This window comes from Scyliorhinus canicula, chromosome 4 (genome assembly GCF_902713615.1).
Source record: "Scyliorhinus canicula chromosome 4, sScyCan1.1, whole genome shotgun sequence".
NCBI classification, from domain to species: Eukaryota; Metazoa; Chordata; class Chondrichthyes; order Carcharhiniformes; family Scyliorhinidae; genus Scyliorhinus; species Scyliorhinus canicula.
This window is the reverse complement of record NC_052149.1, coordinates 185,793,992-185,818,728: the sequence shown is the minus strand read 5'-3', so window position 1 is coordinate 185,818,728 and position 24,737 is coordinate 185,793,992. Positions and strand designations below refer to the sequence as shown.

Below are 24,737 nucleotides of genomic sequence, written 5' to 3'. Positions count from 1 at the left end.
CAGAGTGAGGAGCCAAATCCTAAGTTTTGGAGCTTTGATATAAACTTGGCTGGGATTATGGTGTTGAAGGAGGAGCTGGAGTCAATAAATAAGAGTCTGATGTAGGAGTCCTTGTTCCCAAGATGCTCTAGGGATGAGTGTAGGGCCAGGGAGATGGCGTCTACTGTGGACCGGTTGCTGCAGTATGCGAATTGCAATGGATCAAGGTGTTCTTGGAGTATGGAGTTGATGAGCTTCATGACCAACCTCCCGAAGCACTTCATTACGATTGATATCAGGGCCACCAGACGGTAGTCATTGAGGCACGTTGCTTTCAACTTGAGGTCGGTAAGAAAGCTATCAAAGGACTCGCCCTTCTTCTGCAAGCGTGTTCTAAATATATACCACTCGAAAGTTGCGTTCATTGTCAGAGTACAATGCTCATTGAACCTCTTAATGATGGCATTTTTACCATCTTCCTTCCGTTCAAAAACAAATGTGTTGGAAATCTCTATTGCCTGGGGACCTGCTGCAGTTAGCAATAATGCTATTTTTTGTTCATTCGGCTGCACTTGTAATCCTAAGGCTGCCACATATATAAACTGTTGCTTAAATGCATGCCAATTGACATCTACATTACCAGTTACTCAAGGATACTGAGGCGTTTTCAAACTATCCATCTTCTTTAGTGTTTAGTGTTCTCGGATATTTCTTTTGATGTTCCCCATTTGTTTTTATTTGTAACACCGTTTCCAAATTTGAAGGCTGTGTCTTTAAAATGTTCACACTTCAGATCTTCAGTTTGTAGATCACCACTTCTGGTACCATGTTCTAGTGCATGGACAATGATCGAGTTGGCACACCAAAGAACATCTAGTTTGAGTCTAGTCAAATGTATTACTGTATAACAAACTGTGGGTTGGAAACTAATACTAACAAACTGGAACAATCACAAACATAACTAACCACGGCGACTTCTCCTACAGACTCCCCTTAGGTTATAGTGTCAAATGGTATAACTTGCCTGCCACCTAATGGTCAGAGGTCAAACATATTTATATGTTTTCAACTGATATGAAAACATAAAAAAGGAACGAAACCGGACGGACCACTCAGCGTGTAACCAGGCATTGGAAACGGTAACGGCAAACTCAGACCTGCCGACCCTGCAAAGTCCTCCTTACTAACATCTGGGGGCTTGTGCCAAAGTTGGGAGAGCCGAGTTGTATTGATGATACGAAAACACAAAAAAAAGGAACAAACCCAGACGGACCACCCAGCATCGAACCAAGCATTGGAAACAGCAACAGCAAACTCAGCCCTGCCGACCCTGCAAAGTCCTCCTTACTAACATAGAACATAGAACATTACAGCGCAGTATGGGCCCTTCGGCCCTCGATGTTGCGCCGACCTATGAAACCATCTGAAGCCTATCTGACCTACACGATTCCATTTTCATCCATATGTCTATCCAGTGACCACCTAAATGCCCTTAAAGTTGGCGAGTCTACTACTGTTGCAGGCAGGGCGTTCCACACCCCTACTACTCTCCGAGTAAAGAAACTGCCTCTGACATCTGTCCTATATCTACCACCCCTCAATTTAAAGCTGTGTCCCCTCATGTTGGTCATCCCCATCCGAGGAAAAAGACTCTCACTGTCCACCCTATCTAACCCTCTGACTATCTTATATGTCTCTATTAAGTCACCTCTCAGCCTTCTTCTCTCTAACGAAAACAACTTCAAGTCCCTGAGCCTTTCCTCGTAAGACCTTCCCTCCATACCAGGCAACATCCTAGTAAATCTCCTCTGAACCCTTTCCAAAGCTTCCACATCCTTCCTATAATGTGGTGACCACAACTGCACGCAGTACTCCAGGAGCGGCCGCACCAGAGTTATGTACAGTTGCAGCATGACCTCGTGGCTCCGAAACTCAATCCCCCTACTGATAAAGGCTAGCACACCATATGCCTTCTTAACAGCCCTATTAACCTGGGTGGCAACTTTCAGGGATTTATGTACCTGGATGCCGAGATCCCTCTGTTCATCTACACTACCAAGAATCTTGCCATTAGCCCAGTACTCTGCATTCCTGTTACTCCTTCCAAAGTGAACCACCTCACACTTTTCCGCATTAAACTCCATCTGCCACCTCTCAGCCCAGCTCTGCAGCTTATCTATGTCCCTCTGTAACCTATAACATCCTTCAGCACTATCCACAACTCCACCGGCCTTCGTGTCATCTGCAAATTTACTAACCCATCCTTCAACACCCTCTTCCAGGTCATTTATAAAAATGACAAACAGCAGTGGCCCCAAAACAGATCCTTGCGGTACACCACTAGTAACTGAACTCCAGGATGAACATTTGCCATCAACCACCACCCTCTGTTTTCTTTCAGCTAGCCAATTACTGATCCAAACCGCTAAATCACCTTCAATCCCATACTTCCGTATTTTCTGCAATAGCCTGCCGTGGGGAACCTTATCAAACGCCTTACTGAAATCCATATACACCACATCAACCGCTTTACCCTCATCCACCTGTTTGGTCACCTTCTCAAAAAACTCAATAAAGGTTTGTGAGGCATGACCTACCCTTCACAAAACCGTGTTGACTATCGCTAATCAACTTGTTCTTTTCAAGATGATTATACACCTTATCGCTTATAACCTTTTCCAATATTTTACCCACAACCGAAGTAAGGCTCACAGGTCTATAATTACCAGGGTTGTCTCTACTCCCATTCTTGAACAAGGGGACAACATTTGCTATCCTCCAGTCTTCCGGCACTATTCCTGTCGACAAAGACAACATAAAGATCAAGGACAAAGGCTCTGCAATCTCCTCCCTGGCTTCCCAGAGAATCCTAGGATAAATCCCATCTGGCACAGGGGACTTATCTATTTTTACACTTTCCAAAATTGCTAACACCTCCTTCTTGTGAACCTCAATCCCATCTAGCCTGGTCGACTGTACCTGAGTATTCTCCTCGACAACATTGTCTTTCTCCAGTGTAAACACTGACGAAAAATATCCATTTAACGCTTCCCCTATCTCCTCTGATTCCACACACAACATTCCACTACTATCCTTAATTGGCCCTAATCTTACTCTAGTCATTCTTTTGATCCCGATATACCTATAGAAAGCCTTAGGGTTTTCCTTGATCCTATCCGCCAATGACTTTTCGTGTCCTCTCCTCGCTCTTCTTAACTCTCCCTTTAGTTCCTTCCTGGCTAACTTGTAACTCTCAAGTGCCCTAACTGAGCCTTCATGTCTCATCCGAACATAAGCCTTCTTCTTCCTCTTGACAAGTGCTTCAACTTCCTTAGTAAACCATGGTTCCCTTGCTCAACCACTTCCTCCCTGCCTGACAGGTACATACTTATCAAGGACACGCAGTAGCTGTTCCTTGAATAAGCTCCACATTTCGATTGTACCCATTCCCTGAAGTTTCCTTCCCCGTCCTATACATCCTAAATCTTGCCGAATAGCATCATAATTGCCTTTCCCCCAGCTATAATTCTTGCCTTGTGGTATATACCTATCCCTGCCCATCGCTAAAGTAAACATAACCGAATTGTGATCACTGTCACCAAAGTGCTCACCTACATCTAAATCTAACACCTGGCCGGGTTCATTACCCAGTACCAAATCCAATGTGGCATCGCCCCTTGTTGGCCTGTCTACATACTGTGTCAGAAAACCCTCCTGCACACACTGCACAAAAACTGACCCATCTATAGTACTCGAACTATAGTATTTACAGTCAATATTTGGAAAGTTAAAGTCCCCCATAACAACTATCCTGTTACTGTCGCTCCTGTCGAGATTCATCTTTGCAATCCTTTCCTCTACGTCTCTGGAACTATTCGGAGGTCTATAGACAACTCCCAACAGGGTGACCTCTCCTCTCCTGTTCCTAACCTCGGCCCATACTACCTCAGTAGACGAGTCCTCAAACGTCCTTTCTACCGCCGTAATACTTTCCTTGATTAACAATGCCACCCCCCCCCCCCGCCCCCCCTCTTTTACCATCTTCTCTGTTCTTACAGAAACATCTAAATCCTGGAACCTGCAAAAAACATTCCTGTCCCTGCTCTACCCATGTCTCCGAGATCGGCACAACATCGAGATCCCAGGAACCAACCCATGCTGCAAGCTCACCCACCTTATTCCGGATGCTCCTGGCGCTGAAGTAGACACACTTCAAACCAGCGTCTTGCTTGCCGGTGCCCTCTTTCGAACCCTATCCCTGACCTCACTACTCTCAACATCCTGTACACTGGGACTACAATTTAGGATCCCATCCCCCTGCTGAATTAGTTTATACCCCCCCCGAAGAGCACTAGCAAATCTCCCCCCCAGGATATTGGTACCCCTCTGGTTTAGGTGAAGACCATCCTGTTTGTAGAGGTCCCACCTACCCCAGAATGAGTCCCAATTATCCAGGAAACCAAAACCCTCCCTCCTGCACCATCCCTGTAGCCACATGTTCAACTCCTCTCTCTCCTTATTTCTCACTTCGCTAGCACGTGGCACGGGTAACAACCCAGAGATAACAACTCTGTTTGTTCTAGCTCTCAGCTTCCATCCTAGCTCCCTGAATTTCTGTCTCAATTCCCCATCTCTCTTCCTACCTATGTCGTTGGTACCTATGTGGACCACAACTTGGGGCTGTTCCCCCTCCCACTTAAGGATCCCAAAAACACGATCAGAGACATCACGAACCCTGGCACCTGGGAGGCAACATACCAGCCGTGAGTCTCTTTCGTTCCCACAGAACCTCCTGTCTGTTCCTCTAACTATGGAGTCCCCAATGACAAGTGCTCTGTTCCTCTTCTCCCTTCCCTTCTGAGCAACAGGGACAGACTCTGTGCCAGAGACCTGTGCCCTATTGCTTACCCCTGGTAAGTCATCCCCCGCAACAGTATCCAAAACGGTATACTTGTTATAGAGGGGAACGACCACAGGGGATCCCTGCACTGCCTGCCGGTTCCCTCTCCCTCCCCTGACGGTAACCCATCTACCTTCTTCTTTTACCTGAGGTGTGACTACCTCCCTATAACTCCTCTCAATAACCCCCTCCGCCTCCTGAATGATCCGAAGTTCATCCCTCTCCAGCTCTAGTTCCCTAACGCAGTTCTCGAGGAGCTGGAGTTGGGTGCACTTCCCGCAGATGTAGCCAGCAGGGACACTCGAGGTGGCTCTTACCTCCCACATTCTTCAGGATGAACATTCAACTGCCCTAGCCTCCATTCCCACTGAACTAACTTCCCAACTACTGAAAAACCAAAAGAAAACAAAAACAAAAACTTGTTAGTTTAGCAATCCGACGGACAGAACTTTTTTTTTGGTTAGAGGAGGAGGATGGGTGGGAGACACTACCCAAGTAGTGTTTCGGGTAAAGCAACCACACAAATATGTACCTCACTTACCCAGCAGTCCCACATGCGCTCCGCCTATAGACGAATTAAGTTTTTAAATTAAACAATCAGTCACTCACCTTCCCGGCAGTCCCCTGGACAGCACGCCCTCTCCTCCTGCTGCTGAAACACGCCGCTCTACCCGCTCTCACTATGTCCCCGCCGCTCTCACTATGTCCCCGCCGCTCTCCTCGCGCTCTTTTATCCTGTGTCCCCGCCGCTCTCCTCGCGCTTTTATCCTGTGTCCCCGCCGCTCTCCTTGCGCTCTTTCACTATGTCCCCACCGCTCTCCTCGCGCTCTTTTATCCTGTGTCCCCACCGCTCTCCTTGCGCTCTTTCACTGTGTCGCTGCCGCTTTCCTCGCGCTCTTTCGCTGTGTCCCCGCCGCTCTCCTTGCGCTCTTTCACTATGTCCCCACCGCTCTCCTTGCGCTCTTTCACTATGTCCCCGCCGCTCTCCTCGCGCTCTTTTATCCTGTGTCCCCGCCGCTCTCCTCACGCTCTTTCACTATGTCCCCGCCGCTCTCCTCGCGCTCTTTCACTATGTCCCCGCCGCTCTCCTCGCGCTCTTTTATCCTGTGTCCCCGCCGCTCTCCTCATGCTCTTTCACTGTGTCCCCGCCGCTCTCCTTGCGCTCTTTCACTGTGTCCCCGCCGCTCTCCTCGCGTTCTTTCACTGTGGGGCTTGTGCCAAAGTTGGGGGAGCTGTCTCACAGACTAGTTAAGCAACAGCCTGATATAGTCATACTCACAGAATCACACCTCACAGACAAAGTCCCAGGCACCACCATCACCATTCCTGGGTTTGTCCTGTCTCCACCTAGCAGAGGTGGCAGCACAGTGTTGTACAGTCAGGAGGGAGTTGCCCTTGGAGTCCTCAACATCTACTCTGAACCTCATGAAGTCTCATGGCCTCAGGTTAAACGTGGGCAAGGAAACCTCCTGCCATGTACCGACCACCAACAGCTGATGAATCCTCCACGTTGAACACCACTTTCAGGAAGCAAGTAGCAAAGATGCAGAATATGCTCTGGGTGGGGGACTTCAATGTTCATCATCAAAAGAGGCTTGGTAGTACCACTACGGACTGAGCTGGCCGGGTCCTAAAGGACATAGCTGCTAGACTGGGACTGCAGCAGGTGGTGAGGGAACCAAGAAGGAAAAACGTACTTGACCTCATCATCACCAATCTGCCTGCTGCAGATGCATCCGTCCATGACAGTATCGTTACAACTGACCACTGCAGTCCTTGTGGAGACAAAGTCCCATCTTCACATTTTGGATATCCTCCATCATGTTATGTGGCGCTTCCACCGTGCTCAATGGGATAGACTTCGAACAGATCTAGCAACTTAAGATTGGGCATGATGGCACAGAGGTTAGCACTTCTGCCTCATAGCTCCAGGGTCCCGGCTTCAATTCAGGCCTCTGGTGACTGTGTGGGGTTTGTACTTTCTATAAGTTCTATAATAATCTTCATTGTCACAAGTAGGCTTACATTAACACTGCAAGTAAGTTACTGTGAAAAGCCCCTAGTCGCCACATTCCAGCGCCTGTTTAGGTACACAGAGGGGGAATTCAGAATGTCCAAATACCTAATACCACATCTTTCGGGACTTGTGGGAGGAAACCGGAGCACCCGGAGGAAACCCACAGTGATACGGGGAGAACGTGTAGACTCCGCACAGTGACCCAAGCCAGGGATTGAACCTGGGACTCATGTTGCCCATGTCTGCGTGGGTTTCCTCTAGGTGCTCTTGTTTCATCCCACAGTCCCAAGATGTGTAGGCTAGGTGGATTGGCTATGCTAAATCGTCCCTTAATGTACAAAAAGGATAGGTTCTTGCACAGGGATAGGGTAGAGGTGTGCTCTTTTCAAGGGCCGGTGCAGATTCGATGGGCCAAATGGCCTCCTTCTGCACTGTAGATTCTATGATTCCATGGGCATTGTGGGCCATCAGAAACAGCAGGATTGTATTCAACCACAATCTGCAACCTCATGGCCCGGCATATCCTCCACTCTACCATTACCAGCAAGCCAGGGGATGAACCCTAGTTCAATGAAGAGTGCAGGAGAGCATGCCAGGAGCAACAGGCATACCGAATAATGAGGTGTCAACTTGGTGAAGCTGCGACACAGGACTACTTGCACCAAACAGCAGCAGCATGTAAGACAGAGAGCTAACCGATTCCACAATGAATGCATCAGATCTAAGCTCTGCAGTCCTGCCACATTCAGCCGTGAATGGTGGTGCACAATTAAACAACTTACTGGAGGAGAAGGCTCCACAGATATTCCCATGCTCAACGATGGAGGAGCCTAGCACAAATGTGCAAAAGGCAAGGCTGAGTCATTCGCAACAATCTTCAGCCAGACGTGCCAAATGGATGATCCATCTCAGTCTCCTCCAGTGGTTCCCAGCTTCACAGATGTCAGTCATCAGTTAATACGATTCATTCCATGTGATATCAAGAAACGGTTGAAGGAATTGGATACTGCAAAGACTATGGGCCCTGACAATATTCTGGCAATAGTACTGAAGTCTTGTGCTCCAGAACTTGCCGCACCCCTAGCCAAGCTGTTCCAGTACAGCAACAACACTGGCATCTACCCGGCAATGTGGAGAAGTTGCCCAAGTGTATCCTGTACACAAGAAACAGGATAAATCCAACCCAACCAATTACCACCCTATCAGTCTACTCTCCACCATCAGCAAAGTGATGGAAGGAGTCATCGACAGTGCTATTATGAGGCACTTACTCAGCAAAACCTGCTCACGGATGCTGCGTTGGGTTCCTCCATGGTCACTCAGCTCCTGATTTCATTACAGCCTTGGTTCAAACTTGGACAAAGAAAGCCAAATGCCAGAGGTGAGGTGAGAGTGACTGCCCTTGACATCACGGTAGCATTTGACCGAGTATGGCATCAAGGAGCCCTAGTTAAACTGGAGTCAATAAGAATAAGGGGAAAACTCTTTGCTTTTTGGAGTCATACCTGACATAAAGGAAGATGGTTGTGGTGGTTGGAGGTTAATCATCTCGGCTCCAAGACACCACTGCAAGAGTTCCCCAGGGTAGTATCCTAGGCCCAACCATCTTCAGCTGTTTCATCAATGACCTCCCTTCCCTTATAAGGTCAGTAGTGGGGGTGTTTTCAGATGATTGCACAATGTTCAGCATCATTCGCGACTCCTCAGGTAATGAAGCAGTCCATGTCCAAATGCAGCAAGACCTGGACAATATCCAGACTTGGACTGACAAGTGGCAAGTTACATTTGTGCCACACAAGTGCCAGGCAATCACCATTGCCTACAAGAGAGGATCTAACCACTGCCCCTTGACATTCAAAGGCATCACCATCGCTGAATCCCCCACAATCAATATCCTGGGGGTTACCATTGATCAAAAACTGGACTAGCCATAGTAATACTGTGGCTACCAGGGCAGGTCAAAGGCCAAGAATCCTATGGCGAGTAACTCACCTCTTGACCCCCGACCCCCCCCAAAGCCTGTCCACCATCTACAAGGCACAAGTCAGGAATGTAATGGAATACTCTCCACTTGTCTGGATCAGTGCAGCTCCAACAACACTCCAAGCTCAACACCATCCAGGACAAAGCAGCCTGCTTGCTTGCTCCCCCTTCCACAAACATTCAAACCCTCCACCATCGACAAAAGTTGCAGCCATATGTACCATCTACAAGTACACTGCAGTAACTTACCAAGGTTACTTAAACAGCACCTTCCAAACCCATTACCACTACCATTTAGAAGGACAAGAGCAGAAGATACCTGGAAACCCCATCTGGAGGTTCCCCTCCAAGTCACTCACTGCCTGACTTGGAAATATATTGCCATTCCTTCACTGTCGCTGGAGCAACGTCCTGGAACTCCCTCTCTAACAGCATAGTGGGTGTACCTACGCCTCAAGGACTGCAGTGGTTCATGAAAGCGACTTACCATCACCTTCTGAAGGGCAATTAGGGATGGGCAATAATGCTGGCCAAAACGGCAATGTCCACATCCTGTAAATTAATTTTTGTTTAAAGTAGGCAATTCAGCCCTTTGAGCCTTCTCCGCCATTCAATTAGATTATGGTTGATCTCTTCCTGGTCTCAAATGCACCTCCCCACCTGTGCCCATCTCCCTTTCACCCATTTTCTAAATCAGAAAAGCGTCGTTGGCTTTTATGGAGGTCTCCTAGCCCCTGCATGAAGAGGGTGGGGGATTCGGCTATCGTGAACCCGGATCACACTCCACACCTTGTTGTCTTGGTTCTACTCAGGTCCCTCTCAGTGCTTGCCATGGAGGTTGGATATGGCATTGTTAGCAGATAAAGGATTTTGCAAATTATATATCCTCCACTATTGAGGAATATATCAAGTTGAACAAGAGCAAGTCTAGCTCTGTGCTAGACTTGACTCTAGGAAGCCCTTAATGTGGTTATTAGAGGGGAGATAATCTCCTATAAAGCACGTATGGAATGAACTGCAAGGGTGGAGCGGCAGAGGCTGGTGTCCTATCCAGAAAAAATAAATCAGCATAATTCTACCTGATCAATTATGAAGCCCATCAACCTCCTCCCATTCATTAGTTGTATTGTTTTTTTTATAAATTTAGAGTACCCAATTCTTTTTTTCAAATTAAGGGGAAATTTAGCATGGCCAATTCACCTACTCTGCACATGCTTTTGGGTTGTGGGGGCAAGACCCATGCACACACGGGGAGAATGTGTAAACTTCACACGGACAGTGACCCAGGGCCAGGATTGAACCTGGGTCCTTGGCGCAGTGAGGCTGAAGTGCTAACCACTGTGCCACCCTTCTACCCGTCCCAATCATTAGTTTTAGTGATGCATGGAGTTATCAACAGTACTAGCAAGTAACAAATATTTTATTAATAATCTGATTTCCATGCTCAACTTGGATTCACTTGGCTCCAGACCTTACCACATCTGATCTGGCCCCAAAGGGGAATGCAGAGGACAGGTGACTGTCTTTGACATTAAGGAATCATTCAATCAAGTTTTGCACTAAGGAGTCCTGGATCTAATGAGAGAATTTTCCAGTGGTTGGGAGTCATACCTGGTACAAAGGAAGTTATTGTCGAAGGCTAATCATTATAGCCGTAGGCCATCATTTTACTAATTCCCTGGGAAAATGCCCCCAACACTACCATCTTCAGCTGCATTACCTTCCTTGTCATAGCTGTTCCCTGATGAATCTGTTATCGGTGTCATTTAGAATGCTTCCAATAAAGTAGCCTGTGTCAGATTTGCACCATACACAAATTTAGTCAACCTAAGTGGTACAAATATCCACACCCAAAAAGGGCCCAAACAGTTCCCTCTTGATCTTCAATGGCACTAAGCATCATTGATCATGTCCCCAACCTAAAATGTCTTCCCCCGATACCTGTTTTTCATATCAAAATTTCTCAGTCTTGGTCTCATCTGTCCCTATGATGCTACCTTCCACAACACTGCTGCTGACATGTCTTCCTTTTTCCTCAAACAGAAATTCCGCCCCCCCCCCCCCCCCCCCCCCCCCCCCCCGCCCGCCCCAAGTGATTGGCAGGGCCATAAACTATGTCCGGTCCATTTCCTGCACTACTGCCCACACTCAATCCCCTCCCTCTCAGAACCAAAATAGGGTTCCCCTTGTCCTCACTTTCCACCTCACCAGCCTCAACGATTTGGTTTTATTTATTGTTAAAAAGGTATACTTCTTCAAAGGAAAACCTGATTTTTAAAAAATATTCAAATATAAAATGACAAAGTTACTAAATCCAACTACACTTCTCCAGATTACCACTCAAGCGATATTATTTTGCATAGCGTATGTTTATTGAATCACATGAAAAAATTGGGAATTATCAACTTAAATATTTTTGTACAGAGACAACACAACAATACAAGCATTGTTACGCTATTGCGTTATTAATGAAACCTCATCTTGCACACAAATTTTAAAAGATTAACAGTACAATTTGAAATTTGTAACTGGATTTAAAACATTTCTTTCACCGATTTAAACAAATATAAAAGTCCATAACACACTTTCCTGTACCCACACTTAAGAGAAGCAATTCATTCTGTAAAGTGTCTTATTATTTATTTTTATTCATTCTTGGACTATATGGTTTGAAAAATATGGTGATGAAACCTTCACATAAAATACACCATATGTTTTGCAACTTCTTGAACAAAAATTACAAAAACTTTGTAATTTCAATGTATAGAAGATTCCAGAGTATTCCATGACTTAAAGAAATTTTGTTAAGATCAAAGGTCCAACATTATCTCCAGTTTCCAGATTGTGTTTCACGTGAGCACCATCACAGTAAGGGAACTGCAAAAGACAATCACAGATCATTAGTTAAGATCAACTGATAAGTATACCTTCCCAATCCTAAAACTACTCAAGATTAATAAAACTTAGTGAAGGTTAATTTTAGTGTTTCCTGAAGAAACAAAGTACAAAGCATTTATATTTTGTTTAAAAATTTCTCTTGGTTTGCCAGATTATTTGCTTTTTACTTTCAACTTCATAATTCAATTTACCAGGCATGTGAAAATATTTTATAATCAGTTACTGGGAGTGCAACAAGATTGATATGTGGGGCTCTCTTACTACCAACCTTTTGAGAGAGCATTCGGCATTCAGTTCTGCCCGATAAAGTGGGTATAGACAAAGCTCGCTAGGTATGCACAAAAGAACAATCACGACGGACACAATGTTTGCTATATATGAATTGTCTCATGCCACAACCATTTAAAATTGCAGTTTTTCTGTAATTGAGCTAGTTCACATTATTAAATAACATCCCTGATGTTGTTGCAACAAGTTTTTAAAGTAACTGCATTTACAAATATGGTGGGTGAATAAGCTTTCAAATTGTGTCAAGTGCCAGCAGCAAGGTAACGTGAGCCACCAACACTCCCTATGCTGTTATTCCATCAAAGATTCAGGGAACCAAACGACAACCTGAAAACGGCATCATAGTTCAATCTGATCACTGACAGATAGCCAGTATTCAATATCCTGATTGGCTAGAAAAACTATAAGTTAGCCTTAGAAAATCATTTTTTCCCCCCCATTTTTAAAAATAAATTTAGAGTACCCAATTATTTTTTTCCAATCAAAGGGCAATTTAGTGTGGCCAATCCACCTATCCTGCACATCTTTTGGGTTGTGGGGGTGAAACCCACAAAGACATGGGGAGAACGTGCAAACTCCACACGGATAGTGACCCAGGGCCAAGATTCGAACCCGGGACCTCAGCTCCGTGAGGCAGCAATGCTAACCACTGTGCCACCGTGCTGCCCCAGAAAATCATTCTTAACCAATCGGAAACACTTTATACTTTTGAGCTCCAGTTTAATCTCAAAAGATAAAATGGTAAAGCTAGAAATATAGGAGAAATCTGCAGAAAACAGTAATGACAAAAGTGAATAAGATGTGTAAAATGTCACATAGCAGAATTAAAAATGAAACTGATGTTTATTGTGGAAGCCAGCTGAAGAAGCAAGATTGATAGTGGAGGGCACCTCCAAGGTTGAAGGAAGCAAGACTGAAGTAAATCAGAAAGCAGTAATGATTTGATATCAAGCTTTGCTTTGAAAACAGTAGCTAATGTTCCACCAGCAATTGACCCAAAACATGCTGCAGAAGTGGTACTGGTGACTTGGGTATTGCTGTGAGCAGTATGTGATGAATGCAAGAAATTTATATATATTGTGTTTCATATCTGTTGCAGTAAGGTTTTTTTAAAAGCCCAAGTTCAGAGAACAAAGAATATTACACCACAAGAACAGACCCTTTGGCACACCAAGCATGCACCAATACAGATTCCTTACTTGGACCTATTAATTATTGCCCAAACGATCTGTATTTCTCCATTCCTTGCCCGTTCATGTGTCTATCAAGATAGATCTTAAACATTGCGATCGTGACTGCCTCCACTGGCAACGTGTTCCAGGCACATACCACCGTCTCCGTGAAAAACTTCCCTCGCACATCTCCCCTAAACTTTCCTCCTCTCATTTTGAAACTGTGCCCCCTTGTAATTGAGTCTTCCACCCTGGGTGTGGTAGTATGACTAGAGGTACTACGGTACCTGGGAGTGTGAGCTGCTATTAGTGTAGAAGGCTCGCTGTCCATTGGCCCAAATGTTGTCTTTTCATTGGTCGAGAGGAAGGTAGCTCCGCCAACGAGGCGGATTATAAGAACCCGTGTTTCCCAGTAGCCATCGTTCTTTCTGTACTCCTGCTGCTGGGCACACTTCTTGTAGATTAAAACCTTCGATTCGGACTATTCCTTTGTTTCTGTGTTCATTGATCGCGCATCAATTTAATCTACAAGATTTTAAAGGATGGAGCTCCGCATCAAGCCGGAATGTCTACAACACAGCCCCCACGTAGTGAATGCAACAGCCACATTTAAGCACTGGCTGGCTTGTTCAACAGCTACTTTAGTACGGCGGAGGAGCAGGAACTACACATCCCCCACTCGTGCGTCGGCACCGCCATCTACACGCTCATCGAGGACACGACCGACTACGACGCGGTCATGGACCTGCTCAAAGGACACTTCGTCCAGCCGGTAAATCAAGTCTACGCTTGGCACTTACTAGCCACAAGGCAGCAGATCCCTGGTGAGTCACTGGACGATTTTTACCATGCCCTCCTTGTACTGGGGAGGAACTGCGGCTGCCCACAAGTGTCTGCTAATGAGCACACGGAACTCCTCATCCGAGACGCCTTTGTTGCAGGCATGCAGTCCCCACAGATCCGCCAGAGACTATTAGAAATAGAAACCTTGAGCCTCACGGAGGCACTGTCCCTCGCTACCTCCCTAGATGTCGCAAACAGAAACGCACGCTCATACACCTTCGGCCGCGCGGCGGCCCCCTGAGCAGCATGGAACTCAGCGTCTCTCTCCCCCACGGACTTGGACTTCCCCCAGGCCTGCCCCGATAAAACCCGCGGGGCCCCGCTGATATTTTTGCGGTCAGGCGAAGCACCCCCAACAACGTTGCCCATTCCGTTCTGCAACCTGCAAGGGCTGCGGGAAGAAAGGCCACTTTGTGGCCGCCTGCCAGGCCAAGGCGGTTGCTGCGGTCCCGGGCAGCGACCGCGGGACTCCCGTTTCTTTCTCTCCAGGGGCCCCGTACGGCCCACGGACCTCGCTGCCCCCATCCTCCAATGCCACATTCGACCTCTGGCCGCTGCCATTTTACATCTCCGACGCCACGTGCGACCCCCGGCCGTGGCCATTTTGTGTCTCCGACGCCACGTGCGGGGGATGGGCGCTGCCATTTTGTTCACCCCCCACCATGTGCGACCGACGGGTGCTGCCATCTTGGATCGGCTCCGAGGACCCCGCGGGTGACTACTCACTACCCGATGAAGACTCCGACTATCTGCCACGACTTGCTTCAGTCACTCTGGACAGGTCTCGACCCCGCACCCTCTCTACGGCAACAGGATACTGCTCAACAGGCACGAGACGACCTGCCTGTTGGACTCCAGGAGCACGGAGAGTTTTGTCAACCCCACCACGGTAAGACGCTGCGCTCTCCCTGTCTACCCGGTCAAGCAAAAAATCGCCTTGGCCTCTGGCTTCCATTCAGTGCAGATCACGGGGTGTTGTATAGCGGACCTCACGGTCCAGGGGAGGGAGTTTAAAAATTACAGACTCTACGTCCTCCCCCACCTCTACATGGCCGCACTCCTGGGGTTAGACTTCCAATGTAACCTCCAGAGTCTAATATTTACATTTGGCGGCCCTATGCCTCCCCTCACTGTCTGCAGCCTCGCGAACCTCAAGGTCGATCCCCCGTCCTTGTTTGCAAACCTCACCCCGGATTGCAAACCTGTCGCCACAGGAGCCGATGGTACAGTGCCCAGGACCGGACCTTCATCAGGTCAGAGGTCCAACGGCTTACGAAGGAAGGGGTCATCGAGGCTAGCAACTGCCCCTGGCGAGCACAAGTTCCGGTGGTAAAGACCGCAGAGAGGAATAGGATGGTCATAGACTACAGTCAGACCATCAACAGGTTTGAGCAGCTGGACGCTTTTTAAGGGTTCCCTTCGGTGTCACAAACAGGGTCTCGGTCTTCCAAAGGGAGATGGACCGAATGGTCGACCGATACGGTTTATAGGCAACCTTCCCGTATCTCGATAATGTCACCATCTGCGGCCACGATCAGCAGGACCACGATACCAATCTCCGCAAATTCCTCCAAACCGCAAAGCTCCTGAATCTGACTTACAACAAGGACAAATGCGTGTTCAGCACCGACCGCCTCGCCATCCTCGGCTACGTAGTGCAAAATGGAGTGATAGGCCCCGACCCGGAACGCATGCGCCCCCTGATGGAGCTCCCCCTCCCCCACTGCCCCAAAGCCCTCAAGTGCTGCCTCGGCTTCTTCCTCATATTACGCCCAGTGGGTACCCAATTACACCGACAGAGCCCGTCCCCTCATCCAAACAGTCATGTTCCCCCTGTCGATGGAGGCCCGCCAGGCCTTCAGCCGCATAAAAGCGGATATCGCAAAGGCCACAATGCGCACTATCGACGAGTCCCTCCCCTTCCAGGTCGAGAGCGACGCGTCCGATGTAGCTCTGGCAGCCATCCTCAACCAAGCGGGCAGACCCGTGGTCTTCTTCTCCCATACCCTCCATACTTTCAAAATCCGCCACTCCTCGGTCGAGAAGGAAGCTCAGGCCATAGTAGAAGCTGTGCGACACTGGAGGCAGTATCTGGCCGGCAGGAGGTTCACCCTCCTCACAGACCAATGGTCGGTGGCCTTCATGTTTGACAATGCACAGAGGGGCAAGATAAAGAACGACAAGATCTTGCGGTGGAGGATCGAGTTGTCCACTTACAACTACGATGTCTTTTATCGTCCGAGGAAGCTGAACGAGCCTCCCAACGCCCTGTCCCGCGGCACCTGTGCCAACGCACAAGTGGACCGCCTTCAAGCCCTCCACGCGAACCTCTGCCACCCAGGGGTCACCCGCTTCTTTCACTTTGTAAAGACCCGCAACCTGCCCTACTCCATCGAGGTGGTCAGGACAGTCACTAGGGACTGCCACATCTGCGCGGAGTGGAAGCCGCACTTCTACCGCCCCGTAAAAGCGCATCTGATAAAGGCTTCCCGTCCCTTTGAACGCCTCAGCATGGATTTCAACGGTCCCCTCCCCTCTACCAACCGCAACACGTACTTCCTCAACGCGATTGACAAGTACTCCCGCTTCCCGTTCGCCATCCCCTGCCCCGACATGACCACACCCACCATCATTAAAGCGCTCCACACCATTTTCTCTGTGTTCGGATTCTCCGCTTACATTCACAACGATAGGGGGTCTTCCTTTATGAGTGACGAATTGCGTCAATTCCTGCTCAGCAAGGGCATTGCCTCAAGCAGGACGACCAGTTACAATCCCCGGGGTAACGGACAGGTCGAGAGGGAGAACGGTACGGTCTGGAAGACCGTCCTTCTGGCCCCACGGTCCAGAAATCTCCCAGTCTCCCGCTGGCAAGAGGTCCTCCCAGACGCCCTCCGCTCAATCCGGTCACTACTTTGCACATCTACCAATCAAATGCCTCATGAACGCCTTCTTGTCTTCCCCAGGAAGTCTTCCTCAGGGACCCCGCTCCCAACCTGGCTGGCTGACCCCGGGCCCATCCTGCACCGGAAACACGTGCGGGCGCACAAGTCGGACCCGTTGGTCAAGAGGGTCCAGCTGCTCCACACGAACCAGCAATACGCGTATGTGGAGTACCCCGACGGCCGACAGGACACGGTCTCCCTACAGGACCTGGCAACCCGCTGGATCCCCGCCATCGCCCCCGGCATCAGCCCCCCACCCCCCAACCTCAACTGCTCCCCGCCAACCTCCTCACCCGCGCTGCCTAGAGGACCAGACCCCCCCCCCCCCCCCCCCCCCCCACGGCCCGGCCCTCGCCAGCTCCGTCTAGGGGTATGGAAATATCCACGAGGACTGGATCATTGCTCCCGGAGTCATGAACGCCCGCATCTCCAACGAAGCTCCGCAGGTCGCAGAGGACGTCCAAGGCCCCCGATCGGCTGATTGAGTCGATATGAACTGTTAATGGACTTTTTTTTTTGTTTGTTCTCTCGTTTTCCAACTCTGTAAATAGTTACCGTGTGCTAACATGTCCCTGTATATTTACGGGCCAGTGGGCAGCCACCGTTGGAGCAGTATGATCCCATATCACTAGTCATACTACCAGTATCTTATCCCACCCGCATGGGACGCCCCCCCCCTTCCCCGGCTTCTCAAAAAGCACCCCCCCCGGTTTCTTTCTCAACAAGGGGTGAATGTGGTAGTATGACCGGAGGTACTACGGTACCTGGGAGTGTGAGCTGCTATTGGTGTAGAAGGCTTGCTGCCCATTGGCCCAAGTGTTGTCTTCTCATTGGTCGAGAGGAAGGTAGCTCCGCCTACGAGGCGGAGTATAAGAACCCGTGTTTCCCAGCAGTCATAGTTCTTTCTGTACACCTGCTGCTGGGCACACTTCTTGTAGATTAAAGCCTTCGATTCGGGCTACTCCTTCGTTTCTGTGTTCATTGATCGCGAATCACTGGGAAAAAGCTTCAGACTATTCACCCTGTCTATACCTCTCAAAATGTTGTCATCTCAATCACGTCTCCTCTTCCAAAGTAAACAATCCGAGTTTATTCAACCTCTTCATATCTAACCTCCTCCAGACCCGGCAACATCCTGGTAAACCTTCTTTGCACTCTCTCCAAAGCACCCACGTCCTTCTGGTAGTGCGACGACCAGAACTGCAGGCAATATTCCAAATGCGACCCAACTAAAGTTTTATGCAACTGTAACATAACCCCTTGTACTCAATGCCCTGATGAAGGCAAGCGTGCCATACCTTCTTGACCACCGTATCCACCTGCATTGCCACTTTCTATGGACCTCAACGTCCAGATCCCTTCATATGTCAATGCTCCTGAGGGTTCTGCCATTTACTGTATAATTCACACGTGAATTTGATCTTCCAAAATATATCACCTCGCATTCGTCTGGATTGAACTCCATCTGCCATTTCCCTGCCCAACTCTTCAATCTGTGTATATTCTGCTGTATCCTCTGACAGTCCCCTTTACTATCTGCAACTCCACTTATCTGCAAACCTGCTAATCAGACCATCTACCTTTTCCTCCAGATCATTTATATATATTACAAACAACAGTGCTCCAAGCACTGATCCCTGTGGAACACCACTAGTTACAGATTTCCATTCTGAAAAACTCCCTTCCTCTGCTACTCTCTGTCTCCTGTTGTCAAGCCAGTTCTATATCCATCTAGCTAGCACATCCCAAATCCCATGCGACTTTACATTTTGTACCAGCCTGCCATGGGGGACCTTGTCAAATGCCTTACTAAAGTCCATGTAGAAGACATCCACAGTCTATCCCTCATTAATTAATTTTGTCACCTCCTCAAAAAACTCCATCAAGTTGGTAAGACATGATCTTTCCCACACAAAACCATGTTGCCTATCACTAACAAGTCCATTCGCTTCCAAATGTGAATAAATCCTGTCCCTCAATATCTTCTCCAACAGCTTCCCCACCACTGACATCAGACTTACTGGTTTATAAATACCTGGATTCTCCCTGCTTCCCTTCTTAAACAAAGGGACAACATTGGCTATTCTCCAGTCCTCTGGAACCTCGCCTGTGGTCAAAGATGATTCAAAGATATCTGTTAAGGCCCCAGCTATTTCCTCTCTTGCCTCCCACAGTAACCCGAGATATATCCCATCTGGGCCATCAGGACTTGTCTCCCTCAATGCATTTTAAGATGTCCAACACTTCCTCCTTCATTATGCTGACATGTCCTCAAGTATTCACATACCCATCCCATGTCCCTCTCCTTTGTGAATACCGATACAAAGTACTCATTAAGGATCTCATCCACTTCCTCTAACTCCACGCATAACTTACCTCTTTTGTCCTCAAGTGGGCTTATTCTTTCCCTCTTGCTCCTTATATATATATATATATATATAAAAATAAAAGGCCTTGTTATTTGCATTGACCCTGCTTGCCAATGACATTTCAAGGCCCCTTTTAGCCCTCTTAACACACCATTTGAGTTTGTTCCTACTTACCCTACATTCTTCAAAAGTTGTCTCTGCTTTTAGTTGCCTAGACCTTACACATGCTTCCTTTTTCTTTTTGACTAGTCTCACAATTTCCCCTGTCATCCATGGTTTCCTAATCCTGCCATTTCTGTCTTTCAATTTCGCAGGGACATGCCTGTCATGCACTCTAATCAACTGGTCTTTAAAAGACTTCCAATATCAAACGTGGATTTATCCTCAAACAGCCACTCCCAATCCACATTCTCCAGCTCTTGCGGGTGTCACAGTAGCAGTGGTTTGCACTGTTGATTCACAGAGCCAGACTCCCAGGTTCGATTCCCGGCTTGGGTCACTGTCTGTGCGGAGTCTGCACGTTCTCCCCATGTCTGCGTGGGTTTCTCCGGGTGCTCCGGTTTCCTCCCACAAGTCCCAAAAGACGCGCTGTTAAGTGAATTGGTCATTCTGAATTCTCCCTGTGTACCAGAATTGGCGGCAGAATGTGGCGACTAGGGGATTTTCACAGTAACTTCATTGCAATGTTAACATAAGCCTACTTGTGACAGTAATAATGATTATTATTATTACTCTGTTGTAGTTGGCTTTCCCCCAATTTAGCACCCTCATTTGAGGGCCATTCTTGTTCTTATCCATGAGTATTCGAAAACTTACGGAATTACGATCACTATTCCCAAAATGTTCCCCTACTGAAACTTTGGTGACCTGGTCGGGCCCATTACCCAATACCAGTAAGGCCCCCTTCCTGGTTGACTATCAACACACTGTTTCAAAAAAATCTTCCTGCACACACTTAGCAAATCGTTCTCCATCCAAACCCCTGACACGAAGGGAGTCCCAGTCAATAGGGGGGAAAATTAAAATCACCCACCATAATAACCCTATTTTCACATCTCTCCAGAATTTGATGACATATCTGTTCCTGTGTATTCTGCTGGCAGGATTTCCTGTGGTTGCCATGGTCGCACACAAGGCAGCTCCTGCTTGAAGGCACAGGAAAGAGCTAATTTTACCCGATACAGGGTGGAATTTTGGTGTATTCTGCTGGCTGTTGGGAGGCCTATTGTACAACCCCAACATTGTGATTACTCCCTTCCTATTTGTGAGATCAACCCATAATACCTCACTGCAGGATCCCTCCAAGATGTCCTCCCTAATCACAGCTGTGATATGTTCCTTAACCAGTAATGCAACTCCCCCACCCTTTCTGCTACTTCCTAAAACATCGATATCCTGGAACATTAAGCTGCCAGAACTGTCCCTCCTTTAATAATGTCTCCGCAATAACAACAATACCATAATTCTCCACATTAATCCAGGCTCTAAGTTCATCTATCTTACCTGTCATACTTCTTGCGTTGAAGCAAATGCACTCCAGACACGTCCAGACCCGCTGAGTTCATCGACCTCCCCCGCCTGCTCTCCCTGTAGCAATATTTTTCTTATTCGCAAGCTCTTCCCCAGTCTCTAAACTGGCTGGCCTGCTGCTCCGGTTCCCATCCCCCGCCTTACTCATTTAAACCCTCCTGAGCCATATTAGCTCAGGTATACATTTGTTGCAGCATTATTAAAGAACCTAGGTGTAAGTTTAAGTTTTTCCTGGTGTTGAAGAACTGATTAACTAATAATTGTAAAGCTGTTTTGTTTGATGCTGATATGGTTAATTCAGTGTTTTAAATTGTTTTTAACATAAAAGATACCTGTTGGTCAATCATCACTCCTGGGGTGAAGTATCCATTCCTCACAGTTTTGCAAATTAAAATGTGCTTGGGGTTCTTGTCTGGCATCCTAACAAATGATGAGGTCTGGTCCAGTATCTTAACAGGTGAAGGCACACTATTGTGCTATTTACCTCACAACTGTCCACAGATATCTAGTAAATTTCCAGTTTTCTGGCATCTATTTAAAGCTGACCCTTTCTATAGGGAACCTGTGGAGTCTGTGATCAGGGCAGGGAGCAGGGAAATTTTTCAACCAACTAATCAGATTGATAAATCCTGGCAGGCGATAAAGCTGGAATTTTTATAAAAAGAATATAAATTACATTTAAATAATATTTACATATATATACACATGTATATTTAAATCTGCCACAATAATTTTCTTCTGGGGAGTAAGTCCACACTTGTGACATAAATCTTTCAGGATCAGAGAGGTTTTCCAGCATTAATTGTGAATTCATTGTTAAAGACTCAGGGTGCGATCTACCGCTGGAATCAGAGCGGGACAAAGTTGGTAAATGCCAGGAGAGGCCTCCCCCAATATCCCCAACAGTCGCAATGCCTTGAGAGATCTAACCAGATCTCGCAAGGTGTTGCAATCTAGGTTCCGCCTATTGTTTTAAGTGGATTTAAGAACCCACTTAACTGTGCTGACCAGATCTAACTGGCTCCTGACATCTATCGGCCTCCCCAAGGAGGCCCAGCTGGATGCCGATTAATACTGACCCACATTTGGTGGAAAGTCATCTGGGGGGGTCTCCAAGGTTATTGAAGGCCCCTGGGTGATCAGGATTCTTCCTTTGACATGCTGGCACTGCCAGACTGGCACCATGGCATTACCAGGGTGCCCAGGTGCCAGAGTGGCACTGCCATGGATCAGGGCCAGAGGAGATCCATGCCCAAAAAAGGAAAGAGAGAGGGTATGAAGGTTAGCGGTGTCCAGGCGGGTATAAAGGGACCTCTGGAAGGTAGGTGGCGGCGGCTGGTGGGGCGCACCTGTAAGGAGGTGTGAGAAGGTCTGATAAAGGGGAGCCCTCAGTGACCCCATAGCAGGGTGCCCTCACTTGGGGGATATGTGGGATAATGCCCGTATGTGGGGGGTAACGTTACCCATGGGTGGGGGGGTATTAGGGACCCTCAAGATCGGGGCACCCTTTCAAAATGGTGGCTTGATCGCTGAGGAGCTGGTCTGGTCAGCGTGTACAGTTCCCCAGTGATGAAAAAAATTCTAAGTGTGGGCTAGCCCAGAGGGAAATTCCCCAGGGCCCCAAAAATGACTGAATGTGGTTACATAGTAGGAGGGAACTCGCCGACAGAGCAGAAGAGAAACACCAACCAAACCCACCTAAAATGACACTTTGGACATGGTCTAACGGCCGTGTCATGCCGAGTGAGAATCCGCGCGAACCGGTTAGATCGCAGGTGGCGGAAATTGGGAACTATGCCAGGCACTGATCAGCTTCTGATCTAAACGACCCGCTCCCATTAGTGAGATCCGGATCCCGACGCAGTGAAAAAAAACAATTATAACCAGTTAAGGCCAATCTCCATCCCATTAACAGGAAGGACCCCCTATTCAACGATCTTCCATGGTCTAACCGGCTCCCCAAAGCCCCTATGCTGGGGTGCAAGGGGTCAAGCCCCGCGGGTCCAGAATGCCACACCCTGGATAGTATATACCCAATACAAGGGCAGCTCTGGCTGCTGCCTGTCCATCCTACTGAACACCCCTGGACAGAACCCTGTTTGTGGTAATTTGGTGAAGATCGCTTAAACTCCCACTGACCATGACGGCCGTTGGCCGCACAGCTGAAGACTATTGCTGAGAGGGAATTGGCAATTCTAGTAATGTGAGCGCTTCACAGCTCCCAAGTGGCTACAGGTTGTTTGTGCTCTGTGCTCCTTGCTTTTTGGCTGCAGAACTGCTTGAAGACCTGTGTTTTGTTTGTTGTTGCCTTTTCTGCTTCTGAAGCATGGGATGAGGCAAAGGAAGGTTTGTGAACTACTACCAGTCTGAAAAAGGGAAGAGGTGCATTCTCACTCCTCTGTTTTGTTTTATGTTGCTGTGGCTTCAGGTACTGACTGTTCCTGCTTTGAGATTCTGCTACTGGAAGCTGCCAGAGGAGGAGAGGAGGAAGCCTGCCTGCTACTGCAATGCCTGGGGCTATGTTTCTGCTTTTTGACCAGGTGTGAGGCAAGGGGAGGATTTTGGTTGGCCCACTACCAGTGGCTGGAAGAGGAAGATGGAAGAGGGTTTGCTCTTGCAGTTTATTGATATCTTCGCTGGAATATTTTGTTTATTGACTTTTGATTTTATTTACTGACTTAGGTCTGGAACTATGTATCACTTGTTAATGTGATCAGATGCCGGTACCGCAGGATGGATGGGACAGTGGGGGGCATTCCACTGAGCAGCTCGAAGGTTGTCGGGATGCCTTTGTGGACTACTGGTGGCTTTTTGTGTTAGTGGCTATCTGCTGTTCCCGGTTTGGGAGCCATGCAGGTTGCTAGTGTTATTTTTTTGTTTCCTTTTGTGCTGTTGTTGGCTTATGTTTAATTGGTGGGGAATTGTATGCTTCATATTGTTATTGTTGTTTTTTTGTTTCTCACTTAGCAGCTGTGTGCTTGCTAGTTACAGCCCCTGCTTCTGTAGCCGGGGTATGGCCAGCTACCTGTGCTAAAGGGGAGGTGCGTTCTCTCTTTCCCTTCCGCTTTGCTCCATGCCAGTACTGGGCGTCCTCCCACTGATATGGGCTTCAGCTGGGGCCCGGGGGTGGGGGAAGACAGTGCACTGGTTCAGTTGCTGGTGGCTTTGTTTTCTTATTGATCGTTTATCAGTTTTGTTTGTGGTGGACAGTTGGCATTTTGATTGTACTGTTGCCTTTTTGTGGTTTGTGTTTGCTCTGTAATTTGCTTTGACTTTTGTACAATGGCATCATTCTTGGACTGAACCGTGCCCCCTCTTGGGAGGGGAGGGGTGTTCTCTCTCTCTTCTGGCATGTTCTGTGTTGGTGTGTCTTTTTCCAGTGGACTGTGCTGCTTGTTCTTACACACATACACTCTTACAGGTATACAAATGCAGATATTTGCTCATATACTCCTTCACACATGCACACTTTCATCGGCATGCATGCACTGTTTTCTACATGCTGTAGTGATCTGTACATCTGCACATACACCAGGGACTACAGACAGACGTAACAGCCACAGCATCACTAGAGGGCAGCATCAGAGACGGGTCCAGCCGAAGGGAGGATCCGCCTCTTTCAGAAGCACAGGGCTAATGAGCAGCAGCAGACAGAGACAGCTCAGCATCGGCAGTTTACCTCAGCTTCACTGGTCATACCTCTTGACTGTATTATATCTAGTTAAGCTCTGGAAACAGAACGAACCCATTGAATAAAGTATTTGTGTTAACTGGAAGTCTACAATCTTTATTCAGACTTAGAGAATAACATAC

General features: G+C 47.8%; 1 protein-coding gene across 2 annotated transcripts in view; it reads right to left on the bottom strand.

Annotated features, from left to right (window-relative positions):
* Positions 1–11,229: 11,229 nt before the first annotated feature.
* The window catches only part of LOC119965223 (CDGSH iron-sulfur domain-containing protein 1-like), a 29,113-nt gene continuing 15,605 nt past the window's right edge, over positions 11,230–24,737 (bottom strand). For both annotated transcript variants that reach the window (XM_038795672.1, XM_038795673.1), the window contains exon 3: positions 11,230–11,756. In XM_038795672.1, coding sequence (XP_038651600.1) covers positions 11,670–11,756 — 87 coding nt within the window. In that variant the 3' untranslated portion in view covers positions 11,230–11,669. The remainder of the gene's footprint in view (positions 11,757–24,737) is intronic.